Here is a 22,783-nt window from a genome sequence, read left to right as displayed (position 1 = left end):
CCTAAATAAATAAATAAATAAATAAATAAATAAATAAATAAATAAATAAATAAATAAATAAATAAATAAATAAAATAAAGTATGTGTTTCTGAGAGAATAGCTCTTTAAATATAAAAATTTTAGTAGGACTCTTCTGCAAATACTAGCTGATTTCAGACAAGATTCAAGTACTCAAACACTGCTACAAATGTACTTTCTTTCAATTCTACTTTTGTTTGTATCTCAGTAAGAAGGATGCTGCATAAGCAAAACTACAGAAATCTGCTACAGACCAGAGGCCTGCAACAGGACAGGGTGCTGTGTAACCTGCACAGCTAGCACAGAACGTGACAGACACTCAGTTAGCAAAACTTGTTATTTGTATTTTATTAACTTGGAAGTTTTGATTATTTCACCATCACCTGTGAGAAAGTTATCTTTGTAAAACAGCAAGTAAATTGAGTGTAGTTTTCCTTAAAAAGAGCAGACTGTTTAAAGGTGCTGTAAAAGTACTTTTTTCATATCAACTGTATCAACAAAGACAAACACTGCTTAGGGCAGTGGTTTTATGTACTAATTTAAAATAATTTCAGTTTATTCACTAACTCAGCTTCTTTCAGGCAGCACTTGGTTAGACTTGTATATGTTTAATTTAATTTCTAGAAAGTAAATTATTTCTTTAAAAAAAAAAATCAGGACTGTGATTGGGACTTCATACCAGGCCTTTGATTTGACTTGCAAATGATCCACACATATATGAGTGATTGAGGGAGCCCGATAGAGAATCAGAATTAATATAGTTTCTCAGAAGCCAAGGGAGAATTTCAATAAGGACAAAATAGTCAGTGAGGTTTTATACTACTGAGAAGTTAAGATTTGGGTTGATAAAAATCTGTTTGATCTGATGAGACCGTTTTGACTTTTTTGGAGAGATATTCAGTAGAATAAAGGGAATGGAGGTATTTAGACATATTTAGGAAGGAGTGGAAGTACACCAGTGATTTTAGACTGTTCTTTGGGAAGGTGGGTCCTGAGTGGAAGACACATAACTGTAGTGACAGTGTAGAGATGTATAAAATTATCTTGGTTGGTGGAGGTATAAAGAAGATGGTGAGAAAATACTCTGGTACATAGGTTTTAAATGGTTGAATCACGCTGATTTAGATAATTATTAGCTTTGATCTTCAAAGTATTCTGTTTTACTCCCCAAACATCATCTTTAGTTCTTTAATAATTTATCCTGTCTTTATTTGGAGTAGTAAATAATGCGTGGCCAGTAATCTCAGCTCTAAGATTAGGGCACAGTTAATTTAAGCGTGGACTTCACCAGAGGCTGAGTTGGTATAAATGGCTCAAAGGGCAAGATAAGGTATTAAAATGAAACGAAAATATGTCTTGCATGTGTAGTGCAATGCACAGACACATCTCTGCATTTAATTTAGAAGAATTAATTTAGGACATCTCTACTGTCTATTTTTTATATAATAAAAAAATGATGTAAGTCGACCTAGCATTTGTTGGCTTTAGAACCCCTCACACCCTTTCCCAGAATTAAGGGCTAAGTTTCAGCATATACCACTTCTGTAGATCAACTTTTAATCTGTGCCCAGTGCTCTGAATGTTCCTAGTGAACTGATTTTCAGTCATCAGTGGCAGGAACCAGGGTTTGGGTGGCCCTAAACAATGATCATTATGACTAGGAAGACTCACAGAGACCAGTACTTGTTTTTGGAAAGTAGTTGAGTGCTTACACAAGAAGAGCTGATAGCTGAGAAGTGGAAGTTTTGACTGCTCAAATTGTGGTTGACTAATATATTTGGTATATATTTCAAATTATCAAAGATCAACTCCATAACAAAACATTAGAGATATCCTTTCTTGCTGCTAATCTATCAAGGCAGTTGCTGGAACACCTTAACAGCCTGAGGAGACTGTAATATACTTTAATTCAAGGCCTCTAGGGCAATCGCCGGGGAGGACCCTAAGCACAGTTGGGGAGGTATGGTATCCCCAGAAGTGCGTGTGGTTTTCCTCTCCTGTGAGGCCTGTTCTCAGCAAAGGTTTGATTAAGTCATTCACATTAAGGATTATAATGAGGAATATATTTCTGTGGGGTTTAACTTGTTTAAATTAAGGGTGTTTACCTTTTACCCAAGAGGCAGCACCTTGAATTGAAATTTACTGACCACCAGCTCTGTTTTAGGTCACTATGGTGGTACTAGCTTTCTGTTGAACTAAAAATTCATTCTTGCTTTTGTAGAGTTCATAGTCTAGTTGTCAAAGTTATAACATTCTAATTATGGAATTCTAGGAGCCTTTGAGCCAGATGAGGAAAAAATTTTTGATATCAGGTTCTTGAAATCCTTTTCAGGAGGCAACCATTTATTTCATCTGTGGTAAGGCTCACCCTGAAGATAATTAGTCGTCACTAATAGAAGTGTTTGAATGCTTTGTAAAATTGTTTATGTAAATTTAAGATGAAGCAGTGAAACAAGTGAAACTTTGTGATTTATATCCACCCCCAACATAAATTAGCAAGCAGAATTTTTTTTAAGTGTTTATTTTGGTCTCAGGTAGCTAGAGTGTGGCTTATTTTATCAGCAATTTTAATTTTTTGTAATGTTGCCATTCAGTATTTTTTCAGATTTCTCAGGATATTGGCCTGTGAACTTGGGAAGTATTTGAAAACCTTTTTATGCCTTTAATTACACTGGTGCGTGCTCACACACACACTCTAATAGAATCTGGGAAGTCTCTGACTCCCCTTTTACAAAAGTCAGTGAAAATTAAAAGAGGAAGGAATCACTTGAAATGTTGTGTTGGAGAAGGAGAGCATCAAGTGTGTGTTTGGTCTTTTAATGAGACTTGTTAAGGAATCCAGCCCTAAATGTCTCTGGGAGAGGCAGGACTGGGAGGCCTTGACAGCTGATCTCTGCCCTCTGTACCCTTTGGCCTCTGTGTTTGATCCCTGCTTTTATTATATTGGCTTTTTCCTCTCTGTGGGACTGTTTTACCCTTTTTAACATGATGAATATTTTTGATTCAAAGGAATGTTTGATGCAAATGCAGACTCTGTCAGATAAAAGTACTTATGTAAGGGATATTCTAATTGGGAAGTTTGTATTCTTTGAAAAACCATGTTTTTTATCCTCCATGATACATCATTGTCTACTTATTAAGGCTTAGTTTATTTGAATACAAGTAAAGAAATAAGGTTTTATTGTTTCAAGGTAGACTTTGAAATTATTTTGGCTTTGCCATTGCTCTGTAAGCAAAGTATCAATTGCTCTGACACCTTTTTTTGTGGTCTAGAATTAGATATCCTGTTCTCCATTTGAAAAGGAAAAAAGGGGGAGGTATTTTTAAAACAAATATTTTATTGTGATTTACCATTTTCTTTTCTATTTTTTACTTTGTTTAAAGTGCCTGGTTGTTGCTTTAACATTATTTTTCTGTTTTTTTTTTCAGATGATTGTTGGAGAAACCCTATCTGTTTACTTTAACCTCTTGCACTCGAATTCCTTTATCAGGAATAACTACATAGCCACTATTTACAAAGCCATTGGAACATTTTTATTTGGTGCAGCTGCTAGTCAGTCCCTGACTGATATTGCCAAGTATTCGATAGGCAGACTGCGGCCTCACTTCTTGGATGTTTGTGACCCAGACTGGTCAAAAATCAACTGCAGTGATGGCTACATTGAAAACTACATATGTCGAGGGAATGCACAAAAAGTGAAGGAGAGCAGGTGCGTGTTAAATTTTTAATGCTTGTTTTATCTTGTATATTCTTGGAATAGAAGGTTTCAGTGATTGGAAGATGAGTCATCCACTAATTCAGAGAGAAGCTAGTGTAATCACCAGGAGGTGAACTGAGATCATGTTTGATCTATTTTCTCTACTTACTCTTTTTTCCTATTTTATCCCTATACTCCATTTAAGAGCATTTTAATGCAACTCTTTTCATCTTCAGTGTATAATAATATAAAATGAACCTTTTAGATCATACAGACCAGGGTCAGCAAACTTTTTCTTAAGGTGCCAGATAATAAATATTTTAGGCTTTGTGGACCGTATGTTGACTAGTATCCAACTCTGCCTTTGTAGCAGGAAAAAGCAGTCACAGACAGTCCGTGAACAAATGGGTGTAGCTGTGTCCCAGTGAAAGTTTATTTATTACATAAACAGTGGCTGCCCTGTGGGTTATAGTTTGCTTACTTCTGATCTAGTCCAACCAGGTGTGAAGCTCTGCTAGATCTCTTAGTATTCCTAGAGTATTTTTTTGTAAGGTAACTTCATTCATATTTTGATAGCTCTAGGTCTTCAGGTTGCTTTCTTATAACACACTTGTTGGGCTACTTTCTACATCAGGAGCACTGTTAGACATGAATGAAAGAGAATGGAACCCAGAAGGTCTAATGCCTTTAATTTATAGATGAGCAGACAGAGGGCCAATAACATTAAATAAAGCCACTAATTAGTAGCAGAGCCAATTCCTCATCCCAAGTCTCAGAATTGTCAATCTTTTCTTTTCTATATGTTTGACATTCTTGTATTTTAAGATAGCTGTTACCATTTTCCTTTATTTATTCATCCAACAAATACTTTCTCTCAGAAAAACATCCTCTGATTTTTTTTTAATATATGATTCCCAGACACTTTATTGTCCTTGTTAGTTCTTTTGTAAGTCACAGAGGCCTGCTAGTACCCATCGGTATTTGCATTTAGTGGGGATGAAAAAACACCTTATTTAAGAGTATGCATTATGCTATGTGTTTGGCATTCAGCAGTGAACAAGACAGCTCTGGTTTCTATCTTCATGGAGCTTAGTCTAGCAGGGAAGACTTACATTAAACAAATGTTGACAATGGAATAGAATCTCCCTGTTGATAACAAGGCCAAAGAATAGACAGGCTGTTGAATGGCAAGCTCTGAGGTGATGATATGAGGACTGATATGGGTGTAAAGTCTTAATGAAGGGGGGAAAGTGACTTAAGTGCTAACTGGTTGAGAAGTAGATAGTGGAAGGTGGTATTGTTGATTTGAGCATAGGTAAGCAAGCATTTTTTATAAGAGGGAAAGAATGGTCCAGAAATGGCTTTGAGGAGTGATGAAGATAATCAAGACCAACACTGGACTCTTAAGGTGTGGGATGTAGATATCTCATTCTCTGCTTTGATAGTAATACAGGGCCAAGCGGTGTCCTAGGGAAAGGCTTTTTAATTTAATAACTAGGAGATGTGAAGTTTCAGTGAAGAGTTTGAAGACACAGGGAAATACAGAGGATTTTAACCATAGAATTGGAATTCCAGAATGTACAGTGGAGGAGTTGGGTTGGAAGGGATAATTAGTGGCTTGGCTGGAGAAGAGAAAGCTTATTTTGATAGAGATTGCTTCTAATTTGTTGATCAGTTTGTGAAGAACTGCCATTTTGATATTAAGTCCTCTAATCCATGAGTATGGTATATCTTTCCATTTATTTGATGTTCTTTAGTTTCTCTTAGCAATAGTTTTTAGATTTTGGTGTCCATGTCGTGCACACATTTTGTTAAATATATCACTGAGTTTTTAATATTTCTTTTTTTTTTTTTTTCTGTACGCGGGGCCTCTCACTGTTGTGGCCTCTCCCGTTGCGGAGCACAGGCTCCGGACGCACAGGCTCAGCGCCCCATGGCTCACGGGCCCAGCCGCTCCGTGGCATGTGGGATCTTCCTGGACTGGAGCACGAACCCGTGTCCCCTGCATCGGCAGGCGGACTCTCAACCACTGTGCCACCAGGGAAACCCTTTAATATTTCTTGATGCTATTACAAAAGGGTTTTCAAAAAAATTTTTAAATTGATTTCTAGTTGTTATGTTTAGAAATAAACCAAACAAATAAAAAGTTGGTTTTTTTATATGGTTTTATTTGGCCTTTTATCCTATAACCTTGTTAATGTAACTTATTAGTTGGAGTAACTTCTTTTATAGGTTCTTCAAGATTTTCTCTGTTCCTCTTCATACTGTCTGTGAATAAAGAGAGTTATACTTCTTTTTTTCCCTTCTATATTGCCTTTTATTTCTTTTCCTTGCTATATTATACTGGCTAAGACTGCTAATACAATGTTGAAAGAAGTGGGGAGAGCAGATAATGCTTGTCTTATTCCTGACCTTAGGTAGAAAGCATTCAGTGTTTCACCATTAAATATATTACCTATGTGTTTTCTGTAGATGTCCTTTATTAGATTTTTGTCGAAAGTGTGTGGTTTGTCAGATGCTTTTTCTATGGCTGTTGAGAAGGTCATATTGCTTTCCTTCTTTATTTTCTCAATACAATGTATCCCTTTAATTTTGGAATATTAAAGCAACTTTTCATTCCTGGGAATAAACTCTACTTGGTCATGGTATATAAAATCTTTTTATATTAAGTGGATTCAATTTGCTAATGTTTTGTTAATGATTTTTTCTTCTGTGTTCATGAGTGTTATTTGTCTATAGTTTTCTTGTAGAGTTGTTGCCTAGATTTGGTATCAGTGTTTGGTATTAAGGTTTGATAGAATTTGCCACTAAATACATTTAGACTTGGAGTTTTCTTTGTAGGAATGTTTTTTTAAAAAATGGATGTAGGATTATCAGGTTATTGCTTTCTTTTTTTTTTAAATTTATTTATTTGGTTTTGGCTGCATTGGGTGTTTGTTGCTGTGTGCAGGCTTTCTCTAGTTGCGGTGAGTGGGGGCTGCTGTTCATTGTGGTGCACGGGCTTCTCATTGTGTTGGCTTCTCTTGTTGCAGAGCACAGCTCTAGGCACACAGGCTTCAGTAGTTGTGGCATGTGGACTCAGTAGTTGTGGCTCACAAGCTCTAGAGCGCAGGCTCAGTTGTGGCACACGGGCTTAGTTGCTCTGCGGTATGTGGGATCTTCCCAGACCAGGGCTTGAACCCATATCCCCTGCATTGGCAGGTGGATTCTTAACCACTGCGCCACCAGGGAAGTCCTGGTTATCTCTTTCTTATATGAGCTTTTGTCATTTGCCTTTGAAGGATTTGTCTATTTATCTAAATTATCAAATTTATTGACATCAAGTTGTTCACAGTGTCTCCTTACTGTCCTTTTATTGTTTGTAAGAAGTGTACAGCAAGCCCCTCTTACATTCCTGCCATTGATAATTTGTGTCTTAATCTCTTTTTTCTGGAGTGGTCTGGCACGAAGCTTTCAATTTTATTAATCTTTTTATTAGTTTCATTGGTTTCTTTTGGGGTCATTGACTTTATTGTCTTTCTGTATTCAATTTCCTTTATTTCTGCTATTTTATTTACTTCTGCATGCTTTCAGTTTTATTAGCTCTTTTTTGTAGTTTCATAAGGTAGAAACCTAGATCATTAGCTATGTCACAAATTTTGATTTATTGTATCTTCATTTTCATTTAAAAATATTTTCTAATTTCCCTTGTGTTTTCCTCTTTGATCTATGGGTTATTTATCTTTCTGTAATTTATTTGTGGTTAAATTACATTGTAATCATAGAACATACTTTGTATGATTAGAATGCTTTTAAATTTATTGAGGTTCATTTCATTGCCCAGCATATGATCTGTCCTTGAGAATATACCATGTGCATTTGAAGAGAATGTGTATTCTGCTGTTTTGGGGGTGGAATGTTCTATAGATGTAAATTTGGTCAAGTTGATTGATAGTGTTATTCAAATAATCATCATCTGTATGAATTTTCTACAGAGATGTTTTGTCAGTTATTCTTAGGAGTTTGAAATCTCTATAACTGTTGATTGTTTTTGTTCTTTCCTTTCTGTTAGCTTTTGTTTCATTTATTTTGTGATTCTGCTCTTTGTTGTATAACATTTCTAAATGTTCTTTTTTCCAACTGTAGGTACCCTTTTCTGTATGGACTCCCTTTTTTTTGAATTTTATTTATTTTTTTATACAGCAGGTTCTTATTAGTTATCCATTTTATACATATTAGTATATATATGAACTGTCTCTCTTTGTTTCTAGAAATATCCTTTACCTTAAGTCTGTTTTGTCTGATAATAATATATAGCCACTCTCGTACTCTCATGTTTTATTGCATGGATAGTATATATTTTCCATAAGTAAAACTTTTAGTTCATTTGAATCTTGGAATATAAAGTGCGTTTGTTGGATATTTAAAGTATGTAGGTCAGGTCTTGTTTATCCTTTTTAATCTAGTGTAAAAAATCCCTGCTTTTTGATTAGAGTGTTTAATTAATTCACATTTAATGTAACTATCCATTGTGGATTTAGGTCTGCCATTTTGCTCTGTTTTCTATTTGTCTCATCTTGCTATCTTTTTTTTTTAAATTGAGGAATAATTGACATGTAATGTATTTTAACATATTAGTTTCAGGTGTAATTTCTTTTTTTCCATCTCTTGATTTCTGTTCTTCTTATACTGCTTTCTTTTGTATTACACAAATATTTTTTAGTGTAAATTTTAAGTATTCTGACATTTAGTCTAATTTTTTGGTTATTTTTTGGTGTTTCTGTAGTGATTACATCTTTTTGTCATAATTTACTTCAAGTTAATGCTTTTTAAAAAATTTTTTAAATTTTATTTTTTTATACAGCAGGTTCTTATTAGTCATCAGTTTTATACATATCAGTGTATACATGTCAATCCCAATCGCCCAATTCAGCACACCACCATCCCCACTCCCCCGCGGCTTACCCCCCTTGGTGTTCACACGCTTGAGAATGTCCATATGTTCTCTACATCTGTGTCTCAACTTCTGCCCTGCACACCGGTTCATCTATACCATTTTTCTAGGTTCCACATAAATGCGTTAATATACGATATTTGTTTTTCTCTTTCTGACTTACTTCACTCTGTATGACAGTCTCTAGATCCATCCACATCTCAACAAATGACTCAATTTCGTTCCTTTTTATGGCTGAGTAATGTTCCATTGTATACATGTACCACAACTTCTTTATCCATTCATCTGTCGATGGGCATTTAGGTTGCTTCCATGACCTGGCTATTGTAAATAGTGCTGCAGTGAACATTGGGGTGCATGTGTCTTTTTGAATTATGGTTTTCTCTGGGTACATGCCCAGTAGTGGAATTGCTGGATCATATGGTAATTCTATTTTTAGTTTTTTAAGGAACCTCCATAGTGTTCTCCATAGTGGCTGTATCAATTTACATTCCCACCAACAGTGTAAGAGGGTTCCCTTTTCTCCACACCCTCTCCAGCATTTGTTGTTTGTAGGTTTTCTGATGATGCCCATTCTAACTGGTGTGAGGTGATACCTCATTGTAGTCTTGATTTGCATTTCTCTAATAATTAGTGATGTTGAGCAGCTTTTCATGTGCTTCTTGGCCATCTGTATCTCTTCTTTGGAGAAATGTCTATTTAGGTCTTCTCCCAATTTTTGGATTGGGTTGTTTATTTCTTTAATATTGAGCTGCATGACCTGTTCATATATTTTGCAGATTAATCTTTTGTCTTTGATTTGTTTGCAAATATTTTCTCCCATTCTGAGGGTTGTCTTTTCGTCTTGTTTACAGTTTCCTTTGCTGTGCAAAAGCTTTTAACTTTCATTAGGTCCCATTTGTTTATTTTTGTTTTTATTTCCATTACTCTAGGAGGTGGATCAAAAAAGATCTTGCTGTGATTTATGTCAAAGAGTGTTCTTCCTATGTTTTCCTCTAAGAGTTTTATAGTGTCTGGTCTTACATTTAGGTCCCGAATCCATTTTGAGTTTATTTTTGTGTATGGTGTTAGAGAATGTTCTAATTTCATTCTTCTACATGTAGCTGTCCAGTTTTCCCAGCACCACTTATTGAAGAGACTGTCTTTTCTCCATTGTATATCCTTGCCTCCTTTGTCATATAGATTAGTTGACCATAGGTGTGTGGGTTGATCTCTGGGCTTTCTATTTTCTTCCGTTGATCTATGTTTCTGTTTTTGTGCCACTACCATATTGTCCTGACTACTGTAGCTTTATAGTATAGTCTCAAGTCAGGGAGTCTAATTCTTCCAGCTCTGTTTTTTTCCCTCAAGACTGCTTTGGCTGTTCAGGGTCTTTTATGTCTCCATACAAATTTTAAGATTTTTTGTTCTAGTTTCCTAAAAAATGCCATTGGTTATTTGATAGGGATAGCATTGAATCTGTAGATTGCTTTGGGTAGTATAGTCATTTTCACAATATTGATTCTTCTAATCCAAGAACATGGTATATCTCTCCATCTGTTGGTATCATCTTTAATTTCTTTCATCAGTGTCTTATAGTTTTCTGCATACAGGTCTTTTGTCTCCCTAGGTAGGTTTATCCCTAGGTGTTTTATTCTTTTTGTTGCAATGGTAAATGGGAGTGTTTCCTTAATTTCTCTTTCAGGTTTTTCATCATTAGTGTATAGACATGCAAGAGATTTCTGTGCATTAATTTTGTATCCTGCAACTTTACCAAATTCATTGATTAGTAGTTTTTTGGTGGCATCTTTAGGATTCTCTATGTATAGTATCATGTCATCTGCAAACAGTGACAGTTTTACTTCTTCTTTTCCAATTTGTATTCCTTTTATTTCCTTTTCTTATCTGATTGCCATGGCTAGGACTTCAAAAACTATGTTGAATAATAGTGGTGAGAGTGGACATACTTGTCTTGTTCCTGATCTTAGAGGAAATGCTTTCAGTTTTTCTCCATGGAGAATGATGTTTGCTGTGGGTTTGTCGAATATGGCCTTTATTATGTTGAGGTAGGTTCCCTCTTTGCCCACTTCTGGAGAGTTTTTATCATAAATGGGTGTTGAATTTTGTCAAAAGCTTTTTCTGCATGTATTGAGATGATCATATGGTTTTTATTCTTCAGTTTGTTAATATGGTGTATCACATTGATTGATTTGCATATATTGAAGAATCCTTGCATCCCTGGGATAAATCCCACTTGATCATGGTGTGTGATCCATTTAATGTGTTGTTGGATTCTGTTTGCTAGTATTTTGTTGAGGATTTTTGCATCTATATTCATCAGTGATATTGTCCTGTAATTTTCTTTTTTTGTAGTATCTTTGGTTTTAGTATCAGGGTGATGTGGCCTTAAGAATGAGTTTGGGAATGTTCCTTCTCTGCAAATTTTTGCAAGAGTTTGAGAAGGATGGGTGTTAGCTCTTCTCTGAATGTTTGATAGAATTCACCTGTGAAACCATCTGGTCCTGGATTTTTGTTTGTTGGAAGATTTTTAATCACAGTTTCAATTTCATTATTTGTGATTGGTTTGTTCATATTTTCTCTTTTTTCCTGGTTCAGTCTTGGAAGGTTATACCTTTCTAAGAATTCATCCATTTCTTCCAGGTTGTCCATTTTATTGGCATAGAGCTGCTTGTAGTAGTCTCTTAGGATGCTTTTTATTTCTGCGGTGTCTGTTTTAACTTCTCCTTTTTCATTTCTAAATTTATTGATTTGAGTCCCCTCCATCTTTTTCTTGATGAGTCTGGCTAATAGTTTATCAATTTTGTTTATCTTCTCAAAGAAGCAACTTTTAGTTTTATTGATCTCTGCTATTGTGTTCTTTGTTTCTATTTCATTTATTTCTGCTCTAATCTTTCTTTCTTTCTTTCTTTCTTCTAGCTTTGGGTTTTGTTTGTTCTTCTCTCTAGTTCCTTTAGGTGTAAGGTTAGATTGTTTATTTGAGATTTTTCTTGTTTCTTGAGGTAGGCTTGTATAGCTATCAAGTTCCCTCTTAGAACTGCTTTTGTTGCATCCCATAGGTTTTGGATTGTCGTGTTTTCATTGTCATTTGTCTCTAGGTATTGTTTGATTTCCTCCTTGATTTCTTCAGTGATCTCTTGAATATTTAGTAACGTATTGGTTAGCCTCCACATGTTGTGTTTTTTACGTTTTTTTCCGTGTAATTCATTTCTAATCTCATAGCGTTGTGGTCAGAAAAGATGCTTGATATGATTTCAGTTTTCTTAAATTTACTGAGGCTTGATTTGTGACCCAAGGTGTGATCTGTCCTGCAGAATGTTCCATGTGCACTTGAGAAGAAAGTGTAATCTGCTGTTTTTGGATGGAATGTCCTATAAATGTCAGTTAAATCTATCTGGTCTGTTGTGTCATTTGAAGCTTCTGTTTCCTTATTTATTTTCATTTTGAATGATCTGTCCATCGGTGTAAGTGGGTTGTTAAAGTCCCCCACTATTATTGTGTTAGTGTCGTTTTCCTCTTTTATAGCTGTTAGCAGTTGCCTTATGTATTGAGGTGCTCCTAAGTTGGGTGCATGTATATTTATAATTGGTATATCTTCTTCTTGGATTGATCCCTTGATCATTATGTAGTGTCCTTCCTTGTCTCTTGTAACATTCTTTATTTTAAAGTCTATTTTATCTGATAGGAGTATTGCTACTCCAGCTTTCTTTTTTTTTTTTTTTACATCTTTATTGGAGTATAATTGCTTTACAATGGTGTGTTAATTTCTGCTTTATAACAAAGTGAATCAGTTATACATATACATATGTTCCCATATCTCTTCCCTCTTCCGTCTCCCTCCCTCCCACCCTCCCTATCCCACCCCTCCAGGCGGTCACAAAGCACCGAGCTGATCTCCCTGTGCTATGCAGCTGCTTCCCACTAGCTATCTACTTTACATTTGGTAGTGTATATATGTCCATGACTCTCTCTTGCTTTGTCACAGCTTACCCTTCCCCCTCCCCATATCCTCAAGTCTGTTCTCTAGTAGGTCTGTGTCTTTATTCCTGTCTTACCCCTAGGTTCTTCATGACATTTTTTTTTCTTAAATTCCAAATATATGTGTTAGCGTACGGTATTTGTCTCTCTCTTTCTGACTTACTTCACTCTGTATGACAGACTCTAGGTCTATCCACCTCATTACAAATAGCTCAATTTCGTTTTTTTTTTTCTGGCTGAGTAATATTCCATTGTATATATGTGCCACATCTTCTTTATCCATTCATCCGATGATGGACACTTAGGTTGTTTCCATCTCCTGGCTATTGTAAATAGAGCTGCAATGAACATTTTGGTACATGACTCTTTTTGAATTATGGTTTTCTCAGGGTATATGCCCAGTAGTGGGATTGCTGGGTCATATGGTAGTTCTATTTGTAGTTTTTTAAGGAACCTCCATACTGTTCTCCATAGTGGCTGTACCAATTCACATTCCCACCAGCAGTGCAGGACTGTTACCTTTTGTCCACACCCTCTCCAGCATTTATTATTTCTAGATTTTTTGATGATGGCCATTCTAAGTGGTGTGAGATGATATCTCATTGTAGTTTTGATTTGCATTTCCCTAATGATTAATGATGTTGAGCATTCTTTCATGTGTTTGTTGGCAGTCTGTATATCTTATTTGGAGAAATGTCTATTTAGGTCTTCTGCCCATTTTTGGATTGGGTTGTTTGTTTTTTTGTTATTGAGCTGCATGAGCTGCTTATAAATTTCGGAGATTAATCCTTTGTCAGTTGCTTCATTTGCAAATATTTTCTCCCATTCTGAGGGTTGTCTTTTGGTCTTGTTTATGGTTTCTTTTGCTGTGCAAAAGCTTTGAAGTTTCATTAGGTCCCATTTGTTTATTTTTGTTTTTATTTCCATTTCTCTAGGAGGTGGGTCAAAAAGGATCTTGCTGTGATTTATGTCAGAGAGTGTCCTGCCCATGTTTTCCTCTAAGAGTTTGATAGTTTCTGGCCTTACGTTTAGGTCTTTAATCCATTTTGAGCTTATTTTTGTGTATGGTGTTAGGGAGTGTTCCAGTCTCATACTTTTACATGTACCTGTCCAGTTTTCCCAGCACCACTTATTGAAGAGGCTGTCCTTTCTCCACTGTACATTCCTACCACCTTTATCAAAGATAAGGTGACCATATGTGCGTGGGTTTATCTCTGGGCTTTCTATCCTATTCCATTGATCTTTCTGTTTTTGTGCCAGTACCATACTGTCTTGATTACTATAGCTTTGTAGTATAGTCTGAAGTCAGGGTGCCTGATTCCTCCAGCTCCATTTTTCGTTCTCAAGATTGCTTTGGCTATTCGGGGTCTTTTGTGTTTCCATACAAATTGTGAAATTTTTTGTTCTACTTCTGTGAAAAATGCCAGTGGTATGTTGATCGGGATTGCATTGAATCTGTAGATTGCTTTGGGTAGTAGAGTCATTTTTACAATGTTGATTCTTCCAATCCAAGAACATGGTATATCTCTCCATCTATTTGTATCATCTTTAATTTCTTTCATCAGTGTCTTATAATTTTCTGCATATAGGTCTTTTGTCTCCTTGCATAGGTTTATTCCTAGATATTTTATTCTTTTTGTTGCAGTGGTGGGAGTGTTTTCTTGATTTCACTTTCAGATATTTCATCATTAGTGTATAGGAATGCCAGAAATTTCTGTGCATTAATTTTGTATCCTGCTCCTTTACCAAATTCATTGTTGAGCTCTAGTAGTTTTCTGGTACCATCTTTAGGATTCTCTATGTATAGTATCATGTCATCTGCAAACAGTGACAGCTTTACTTCTTCTTTTCCGATTTGGATTCCTTTTATTTCCTTTTCTTCTGTGATTGCTGTGGCTAAAACTTCCAAAACTATGTTGAATAATAGTGGTGAGAGTGGGCAACCTTGTCTTTTTCCTGATCTTAGTGGAAACGGTTTCAGATTTTCACCATTGAGGATGATGTTGGCTGTGGGTTTGTCATATATGGCTTTTATTATGTTGAGGAAAGTTCCCACTGTGCCTACTTTCTGCAGGGTTTTAATCGTAAATGGGTGTTGAATTTTGTCGAAAGCTTTCTCTGCATCTATTGAGATGATCATATGGTTTTTCTCCTTCAATTTGTACATACAGTGTATCAACGTTGATTGATTTGCGTTATTGAAGAATCCTTGCATTCCTGGAATAAACCCCACTTGATCATGGTGTATGACCCGTTTAATGTGCTGTTGGATTCTGTTTGCTAGTATTTTGTTGAGGATTTTTTTCCTCTATGTTCATCAGTGATATTGGCCTGTAGTTTTCTTTCTTTGTGATATCCTTGTCTGGTTTTGGTATCAGGGTGACGGTGGCCTCGTAGAATGAGTTTGGGAGTGTTCTTTCTTCTGCTATATTTTGGAAGAGTTTGAGAAGGATAAGTGTTAGCTCTTCTCTAAATGTTTGATAGAATTCGCCTGTGAAGTCATCTGGTCCTGGGCTTTTGTTTGTTGGAAGATTTTTAATCACCGTTTCAATTTCAGTGCTTGTGATTGGTCTGTTCATATTTTCTATTTCTTCCTGATTCAGTCTTGGCAGGTTGTGCATTTCTAAGAATTTGTCCAATTCTTCCAGGTTGTCCATTTTATTGGCATAGAGTTGCTTGTAGTAATCTCTCATGATCCTTTGTACTTATGCAGTGTCTGTTGTTACTTCTCCTTTTTCATTTCTAATTCTATTGATCTGAGTCTTCTCCCTCTTTTTCTTGATGAGTCTGGCTAATGGTTTATCCATTTTGTTTATCTTCTCAAAGAACCAGCTTTTAGTTTTATTGATGTTTGCTATCGTTTCCTTCATTTCTTTTTCATTTATTTCTGATCTGATCTTTATGATTTCTTTCCTTCTGCTAACTTTGGGGTTTTTTTTGTTCTTTCTCTAATTGCTTTAGGTGCAAGGTTAGGTTGTTTATTCGAGATATTTCCTTAAGGTAGGATTGTATTGCTGTAAACTTCCCTCTTAGAACTGCTTTTGCTGCATCCCATAGATTTTGGGTTGTCGTGTCTCCACTGTCATTTGATTCTAGGTGTTTTTTGATTCCTTTTTGATTTCTTCAGTGATCACTTCGTTATTAAGTATTGTATTGTTTAGCCTCCATGTGTTTGTATTTTTTACAGATCTTTTCCTGTAATTGCTATCTGGTCTCATAGTGTTGTGGTCGGAAAAGATAGTTGATACAATTTCAATTTTCTTAAATTTACCAAGGCTTGATTTGTGACCCAAGATATGATCTATCCTGGAGAATGTTCCATGAGCACTTGAGATAAATGTGTATTCTGTTGTTTTTGGATGGAATGTCCTATAAATATCAATTAAGTCCATCTTGTTTAATGTATCATTTAAAGCTTGTGTTTCCTTATTTATTTTCATTTTGGATGATGTGTCCATTGGTGCAAGTGGGGTGTTAAAGTCCCCTACTATGAATGTGTTATTGTCGATTTCCCCTTTTATGGCTGTTAGTATTTGCCTTATGTATTGAGGTACTCCTATGTTGGGTGCATAAATATTTACAATTGTTATATCTTCTTCTTGGATCGATCCCTTGATCATTATGTAGTGTCCTTCTTTGTCTCTTGTAATAGTCTTTGTTTTAAAGTCTATTTTGTCTGTTATGAGAATTGCTACTCCAGCTTTCTTTTGGTTTCCATTTGCATGGAATATCTTTTTCCATCCCCTCACTTTCAGTCCCCTAGTTGTGAAGTGGGTCTGTTGCAGACAGCATATATATGGGTCTTGTTTTTGTATCCATTCAGCAAGCCTGTGTCTTTTGGTTGGAAAATTTAATCCATATGTATGTTCCTATGACAATTTTCTTACTGTTTTGAGTTTGTTTTCGTAGGTCCTTTTCTTCTCTTGTGTTTCCCACTTAGAGAAGTTCCTTTAGCATTTGTTGTAGAGCTGGTTTGGTGGTGCTGAATTCTCTTAGCTTTTGCTTGTCTGTAAAGCTTTGGATTTCTCCATTGAATCTGAATGAGATCCTTGCCTGGTAGAGTAATCTTGGTTGTAATTTCTTCCCTTTCATCACTTTAAGTATATCATGCCACTCCCTTCTGGCTTGTAGACTTTCTGCTGAGAAATCAGCTGTTAGTCTTACGGGAGTTCCCTTGTATATTATTTGCCATTTTTCCCTTACTGCTTTTAATAATGTTTCTGTGTCTTTAATTTTTGCCAATTTGATTACTATGTGTCTCGGCGTGTTTCTCCTTGGGTTTTCCTGTATGGGACTCTCTGCGCCTCCTGGACCTGGGTGGCTATTTCCTTTCCCATGTTGGGGAAGTTTTCGACTATAATCTCTTCACATATTTTCTCTGGTCCTTTCTCTCTCTCTTCTCCTTCTGGGTCCCCTATAATGCGAATGTTGTTGTGTTTAATGTGTCCCAGAAGTCTGTTAGGCTGCCTTCATTTCTTTTCATTCTTTTTCTTTATTCTGTTCCACAGCAGTGAATTCCACCATTCTGTCTTCCAGGTCACTTATCTGTTCTTCTGCCTCAGTTATTCTGCTACTGATTCCTTCTAGTGTAGTTTTCATTTCAGTTATTGTATTGTTCATCTCTGTTTATTCTTTAATTCTTCTAGGTCTTTGTTGAACATTTCTTGCATCTTCTCGATCTTTGCCTCCATTCTTTTTCCGAGGTCCTGGATCATCTTCGCTATCATTATTCTGAATTCTTTTTCTGGAAGGTTGCTTACCTCCACTTCATTTAGTTGTTTTTCTGGGGTTTTATCTTGTTCCTTCATCTGGTACATAGCCCTCTGCCTTTTCATCTTGTCTATCTTTCTGTGAATGTGGTTTTTTTTCCACAGGCTGCAGGATTGTAGTTCTTCTTGCTTCTGCTGCCTGCCCTGTGGTGGAGGAGGCTATCTAAGAGGCTTGTGCAAGTCTCCTGATGGGAGGGACTGGTGCTGGGTAGAGCTGACTGTTGCTCTGGTGGGCAGAGCTCAGTAAAACTTTAATCTGCTTGACTGCTGATCGGTGGGGCTGGGTTCCCTCCCTGTTGGTTGTTTGGCCTGAGACACCCCAACACTGGAGCCTACCTTGGGTCTTTGGTGGGGCTAATGGCGGACCCTGGGAGGGCTCACGCCAAGGAGAACTTCTGCTGCCAGTGTCCTTGTCCCCATGGTGAACCACAGCCACCCCCCCGCCTCCGCAGGAGACCCTCCAACACTAGCAGGAAGGTCTGGTTCAGTCTCCCTTGGGGTCACTGCTCCTTCCCCTGTGTCCTGATGCACATACCACTTTGTGTGTGCCCTCCAAGAGTGGAGTCTCTGTTTCCCCCAGTTCTGTCAAAGTCCTGCAGTCAAATCCCAGTAGCCTTCAAAGTCTGATTCTCTAGGAATTCCTCCTCCTGTTGCCAGACCCGCAGGTTGGGAAGCCTGACGCGGGGCTCAGAACCTTCACTCCAGTGGGTGGACTTCTGTGGTATAAGTGTTCTCCAGTCTGTGAGTCACCCACCCACCAGTTACGGGATTTGATTTTGCTGTGATTGCGCCCCTTCTGCCGTCTCATTGTGGCTTCTCCTTTGTCTTTGGATGTGGGGTATCTTTTTTGGTGAGTTCCAGTGTCTTCCTGTCGATGATTGTCCAGCAGCTATTTGTGATTCTGCTGTTGTCACAAGAGGCAGTGAGAGCACGTCCTTCTACTCTGCCATCTTGGTTCGTCTAAACAATGCTGACTTTCTTATGGCAAAATTAGCCCTTTGTATACAGTATAACTCTGTGCCCCCAACCTCCACACACTTTGGTTTATTATTGTCATATATATTAAATCTGTATACATTATAAACTCAACAAAATTGTGTTGTAATTTTTGCTTTAAACAGTCACGTTTAAAGAAATTAATAGAAGAAATTAACTGAAAGTCTTTTTAATGATTAGGAGATGTAGTGAAATTTCAGTGAAGAGTGTAAAGATACAGGAAAATACAGGTTTCTTTGTTTATAGAACTGGATTTCCAGAGTGCCCAGTGGAGGGTTTGGAATTCCAGTTACCATCTGGTGTAATTTCTCTCAGGCTGAAGAAGTTTCTTTAGTATTTTTGTGTCTCAGGTTTGCTAGCAACAAATTCTCAGCTTTTTTTTTTTTTGTCTGGAAATACCTTTTCTTTGCTTTAATTTTTCAAGAATAATTTTGCTGGATATAAAATTCTTTGGTATTTTCCTTTCCAAATTTTGGAATATGTCATTGCACAGTCTTCTGGTTTCTATCATTTCTGATGAGAAATAATCTGTTATTTGTATTCTTGTTCCCCTTTATGTGATGTATTATTTTCTCTTATACTGCTTTTGTTAATTGTACTCTGATGTGTCTAGGTATGGTTCTGTCTTTATATTTGTACTACTCAGAGTTTGTTGAGCTTCTTTATAGGTTTCACCATTCTAGTCTTGGTTCAGTACTTTTTCATCAAGCACTATGCCTGTGTCTTTAAGAATATGTTTCCTACATTAACCAACAGAAAATAGACAGGAAAACTCGAATGTTTTCTCTCAACCAGGGAATTTAAGAAAGTCACTATGGTGATGAGGGTTTACCTCAACTCCAGAAAATGTTTTTGTAAATGCTTCTTAAAGGACACAAATTCTTTACACATGTATTGTTTTTCTGGTTCAGGTACATAAATCTTAACTCAAACTTTTTTTGTGACCTATCTTATTGAGAGATTTTTCTTTCTTATACAAGCCATTTGGACAAAATTTGAAGTAATATAATTTAGTTAAAATGGTATTAAAAGAATTACATTTTTCAGTCCATATGTGTCATCCTCTCTATCTCTTCCTAGTGTACCCAAATTGTCCAACGTGTACTATGACTCTCATTGTACTTTTGACTTAAGTACACTTGGGTTTTTTACCCATCATCATCTCACATTTCTACATCAACCCACAAGCAGTTTTCCACTTAAAGTCCTATGTAAGGGTCAGGAAAACAATCTCTTCCAAAGCAGTATGAATATCTGGATAACTCAAATTGCAAAGCTATGTATATTGCAAATAATTATTTTATTTTTTTTAAACCCTTCAAAGACTTCCCATCACTCTTTTTTCTATTTATTTATTTATTTGTTGTTGGCTGTGTTGGGTCTTCATTGCTGTGCACGGACTTTCTCTAGTTGTGGCAAGTGGGGGCTACTCTTCATTGCAGCGCGCGGGTGGCTTCTCTTGTTGCGGAGCATGGGCTCTAGGAGCACGGACTTCAGTAGTTGTGGCCCGTGGTCTCAGTAGTTGTGGCCCACGGGCTCTAGAACACAGACTCAGTAGTTGTGTTGCACGGGCTTAGTTGCTCTGCGGCATGTGGGATCTTCCTGGACCAGGGCTCGAACCCATGTCCCCTGCATTGGCAGGCGGATTCTTAACCACTGCACCACCAGGGAAGTCCCGCAAATAATTATTATCTATAGTTTTCAATGAAGAACATCTGTTAGTAAGTTTTGGGGTTCTGAAACAAGGATAAAGGAAAATCAAACATAGAAATGAAATTTGAAGAAGACTGTATCTTATGAGAAAAATGTGATTTCCATCAGTGTTTCCAGAATGAATTAGTTGTTGTTGGTTTCAGAGCTGTATAACATCGGTACATAACTGTGGCTTTGTGTTGCTGTTCTATTGTGGAGCATAGTTTGGTTGGATACAGACTTTCCTATTCCTTTTCTCTTGAATTTTAAAGTCAGGATGCCAAGAATGCAAAAACATTTCAGTCTAGAATTGTCTATAAGTTTATTAGGAGTATGGTGTAATCTGCTCTTTTATTTATCTCCATAGCCTGCCCCCCGTAAGTTTTTAATTATAAAATTATAATGTTTGATGGAGAGAAGAGAACATAGGCACCCAAAATGAGTCATTTTTGTTGACTATAAATGAGTCAGAGTTACATCTTAGGATGAGAGTACCCTCTTGCAACTTTGGTTTTTGGTCTTGATTTTTTCCCCATTTGTTCTCTTATTTCTTTTTCTCTTTCTCCCTCCTCCCTTCTTGCGCATGTGTACACTTTTGTGCTGTCTAATATCACTGATGTTGCAGGACTTTCACTGGGCTTCTTTTGTGGTGACCATTGGGTCCTAACATAGAAGTGAGAACATAATGGACTAGAATGGAATAATTGTAATATCCAGAGAGTCCTATTCATTGTTTAAAATCAATACCTTTGAATTTACTTTGAAATAAAAGGGGCTTATAACTGTAACAGTAGGACTTCCAGCTGCCATTGCTTGTGCCAATGAGAATAGCATTGCTCTCAGATTTTGAAAAAAAATTACTGACGATCCCAGATAGTTCAGAACTGTAGCTCCCTTTGGAGGTCGAGATTCTCTCTAGAGAATCAGTGGCTCTCACACATTAGTGGTTCATTAGAATAACCTGGAAGGTTTGTTAAAACAGATTTCTGGGGCTTCATCTCCAAGTGTTTGATTCAGAAGGTTTGGGGTAGGGTCTGAAAATTTGTATTTCTAACAGGTTCCCAGATGCTGCTGCTGTGTTGATCTTGGGACCACACTTTGAGAACCACTGCTTTATATCACCTGTATATGGGAACACAGCCTTGCATGACGTCTCAGGCTGTGAGAGCTGATATTCACCCTGTAGGGTGAATTTAAGATTGTGCACAGTGAGCTGGTCTGTTTATGATAATACAGTATAGAAACTATTGGCTTCTTCGAGAGATTTACTTTTTTTCTGGCTTTTATTTAAATTATTTAAGAATAAACTCAGTGTTCCTGATCAATTCCTAGTGACTGATCTCTGGCTTTGTGAATCAGATATTCAAAGTTGTTTCTGTTTGGATTATGGCAGCTTATATTGCTTAGATGTTTAATTGCAATATGTTTGGTCGAGTGGGAGAAATAATTTTCCTTTTCTCTCTATATTTATTTATTTATTTATGGCTGCGTTGGGTCTTTGTTGCTGCATGCAGGCTTTCTCTAGTTGCAGTGAGCAGGGGCTACTCTTTGTGCTATGCGGGCTTCTCACTGCAGTGGCTTCTCTTGTTGTGGAGCTCGGGCTCTAGACGCACGGGCTCAGTAGTTGTGGCTCACTGGCTCTAGAGTGCAGGCTCAGTAGTTGTGGCACACGGGCTTAGTTGCTCCGAGGCATGTGGGATCTTCCTGGACCAGGGCTCGAACCCATGTCGCCTGCATTGGCAGGCTGATTCTTAACCACTGTGCCCCCAGGGAAGTCCCTCCTTTTCTTTTTGTAATGCAGCCCACATGCAGGTAAATAAAGCTGAAGTTTGAGGGTGTGCCTTCTGTAATAGTGAAAAATCATTGTAACTAGACTGACTGGCTGTGGTACTAAGTACCTGGTAAAACCTGCTTTATACTTTGAGAGAATGGCTTCTTCTGTGTAGCCTAATTGTTAAACATCACTGGATAAGCCTTTATGCCTTCAAAAAGATTCATTTGTTCAGGCTGGTCTGTATTTCTCAGGCATGTATGTATCAGTAAACTAAACAACCTTCTTTTTAGTCATATCTGTATGGAAATATCAATGTATAGAAGGAAAGAGAGAATGATTTTAAAAGATCCTTCACTCTAAGAGCATTAGTATAGGTGTATTTAATAGGAGGTGACTTCAAGGCCAGCACCTGTTTCCACCTCCTCTGTTCTGAATAGCAAGCAGTACCTGACAGTTGAGGTTGTAGCTGTGACTGCTTCTTCACCCCCATACCACCCTGACTCTTTTTGCCCCTGTGTTTCTCGCATTTAGCCGCATTGGAATCATGTGGACAGTTTGTTAAAATAACAGATTGCTGGGCCTCACCCTCAGAGTTTCTGATTCAGTGGGTCTGGGGTGGGGCTCAAGACTTTGCATTTCTAAAAAAGTGTTCCCAGATGGTGCTTTGGCTGCTGATCTGAGAACCACTGCTTCAGTGTATTCCAGGAAGTTACTGGAATTCAACTAATACCTATTACTCGTAAGTCCTAGTTAGTGTAAGAGCTACCAAGGTGTGCCTGTTGCTCTTGTGGTGCCCACTACGTAGGAGCTAAGACATGTTTGGAGATTGTGTGGTGATAGAAAGTGATACATGCCTTAAAGGAATGAAGATAAAATGCTACATGAAATCAGAGGGTGGTAATACTACTTCTAGTGGAGGAGGTATTT

The 22,783-nt window shown here is 37.1% G+C and overlaps 1 protein-coding gene across 10 annotated transcripts in view; it reads left to right on the top strand.

Annotated features, from left to right (window-relative positions):
* The window catches only part of PLPP1 (phospholipid phosphatase 1), a 116,294-nt gene that overhangs the window by 68,660 nt on the left and 24,851 nt on the right, over nt 1-22,783 (top strand). For all 10 annotated transcript variants that reach the window (XR_016392648.1, XR_016392647.1, XM_089908859.1 and 7 more), the window contains one exon: nt 3,449-3,729. Coding sequence is in view for 8 of the 10 variants with exons in the window: in XM_089908859.1 (XP_089764985.1) it covers nt 3,449-3,729 (281 nt within the window). In the remaining 2 variants the exon portion in view is untranslated. The remainder of the gene's footprint in view (nt 1-3,448; nt 3,730-22,783) is intronic.

Source organism: Delphinapterus leucas, chromosome 3 (assembly GCF_059928025.1).
Source record: "Delphinapterus leucas isolate spDelLeu-1000000601 "Yukka" chromosome 3, BTC_Dleu_Yukka2, whole genome shotgun sequence".
Lineage (NCBI taxonomy): Eukaryota > Metazoa > Chordata > Mammalia > Artiodactyla > Monodontidae > Delphinapterus > Delphinapterus leucas.
This window is presented reverse-complemented; position numbering and strand designations above follow the sequence as displayed.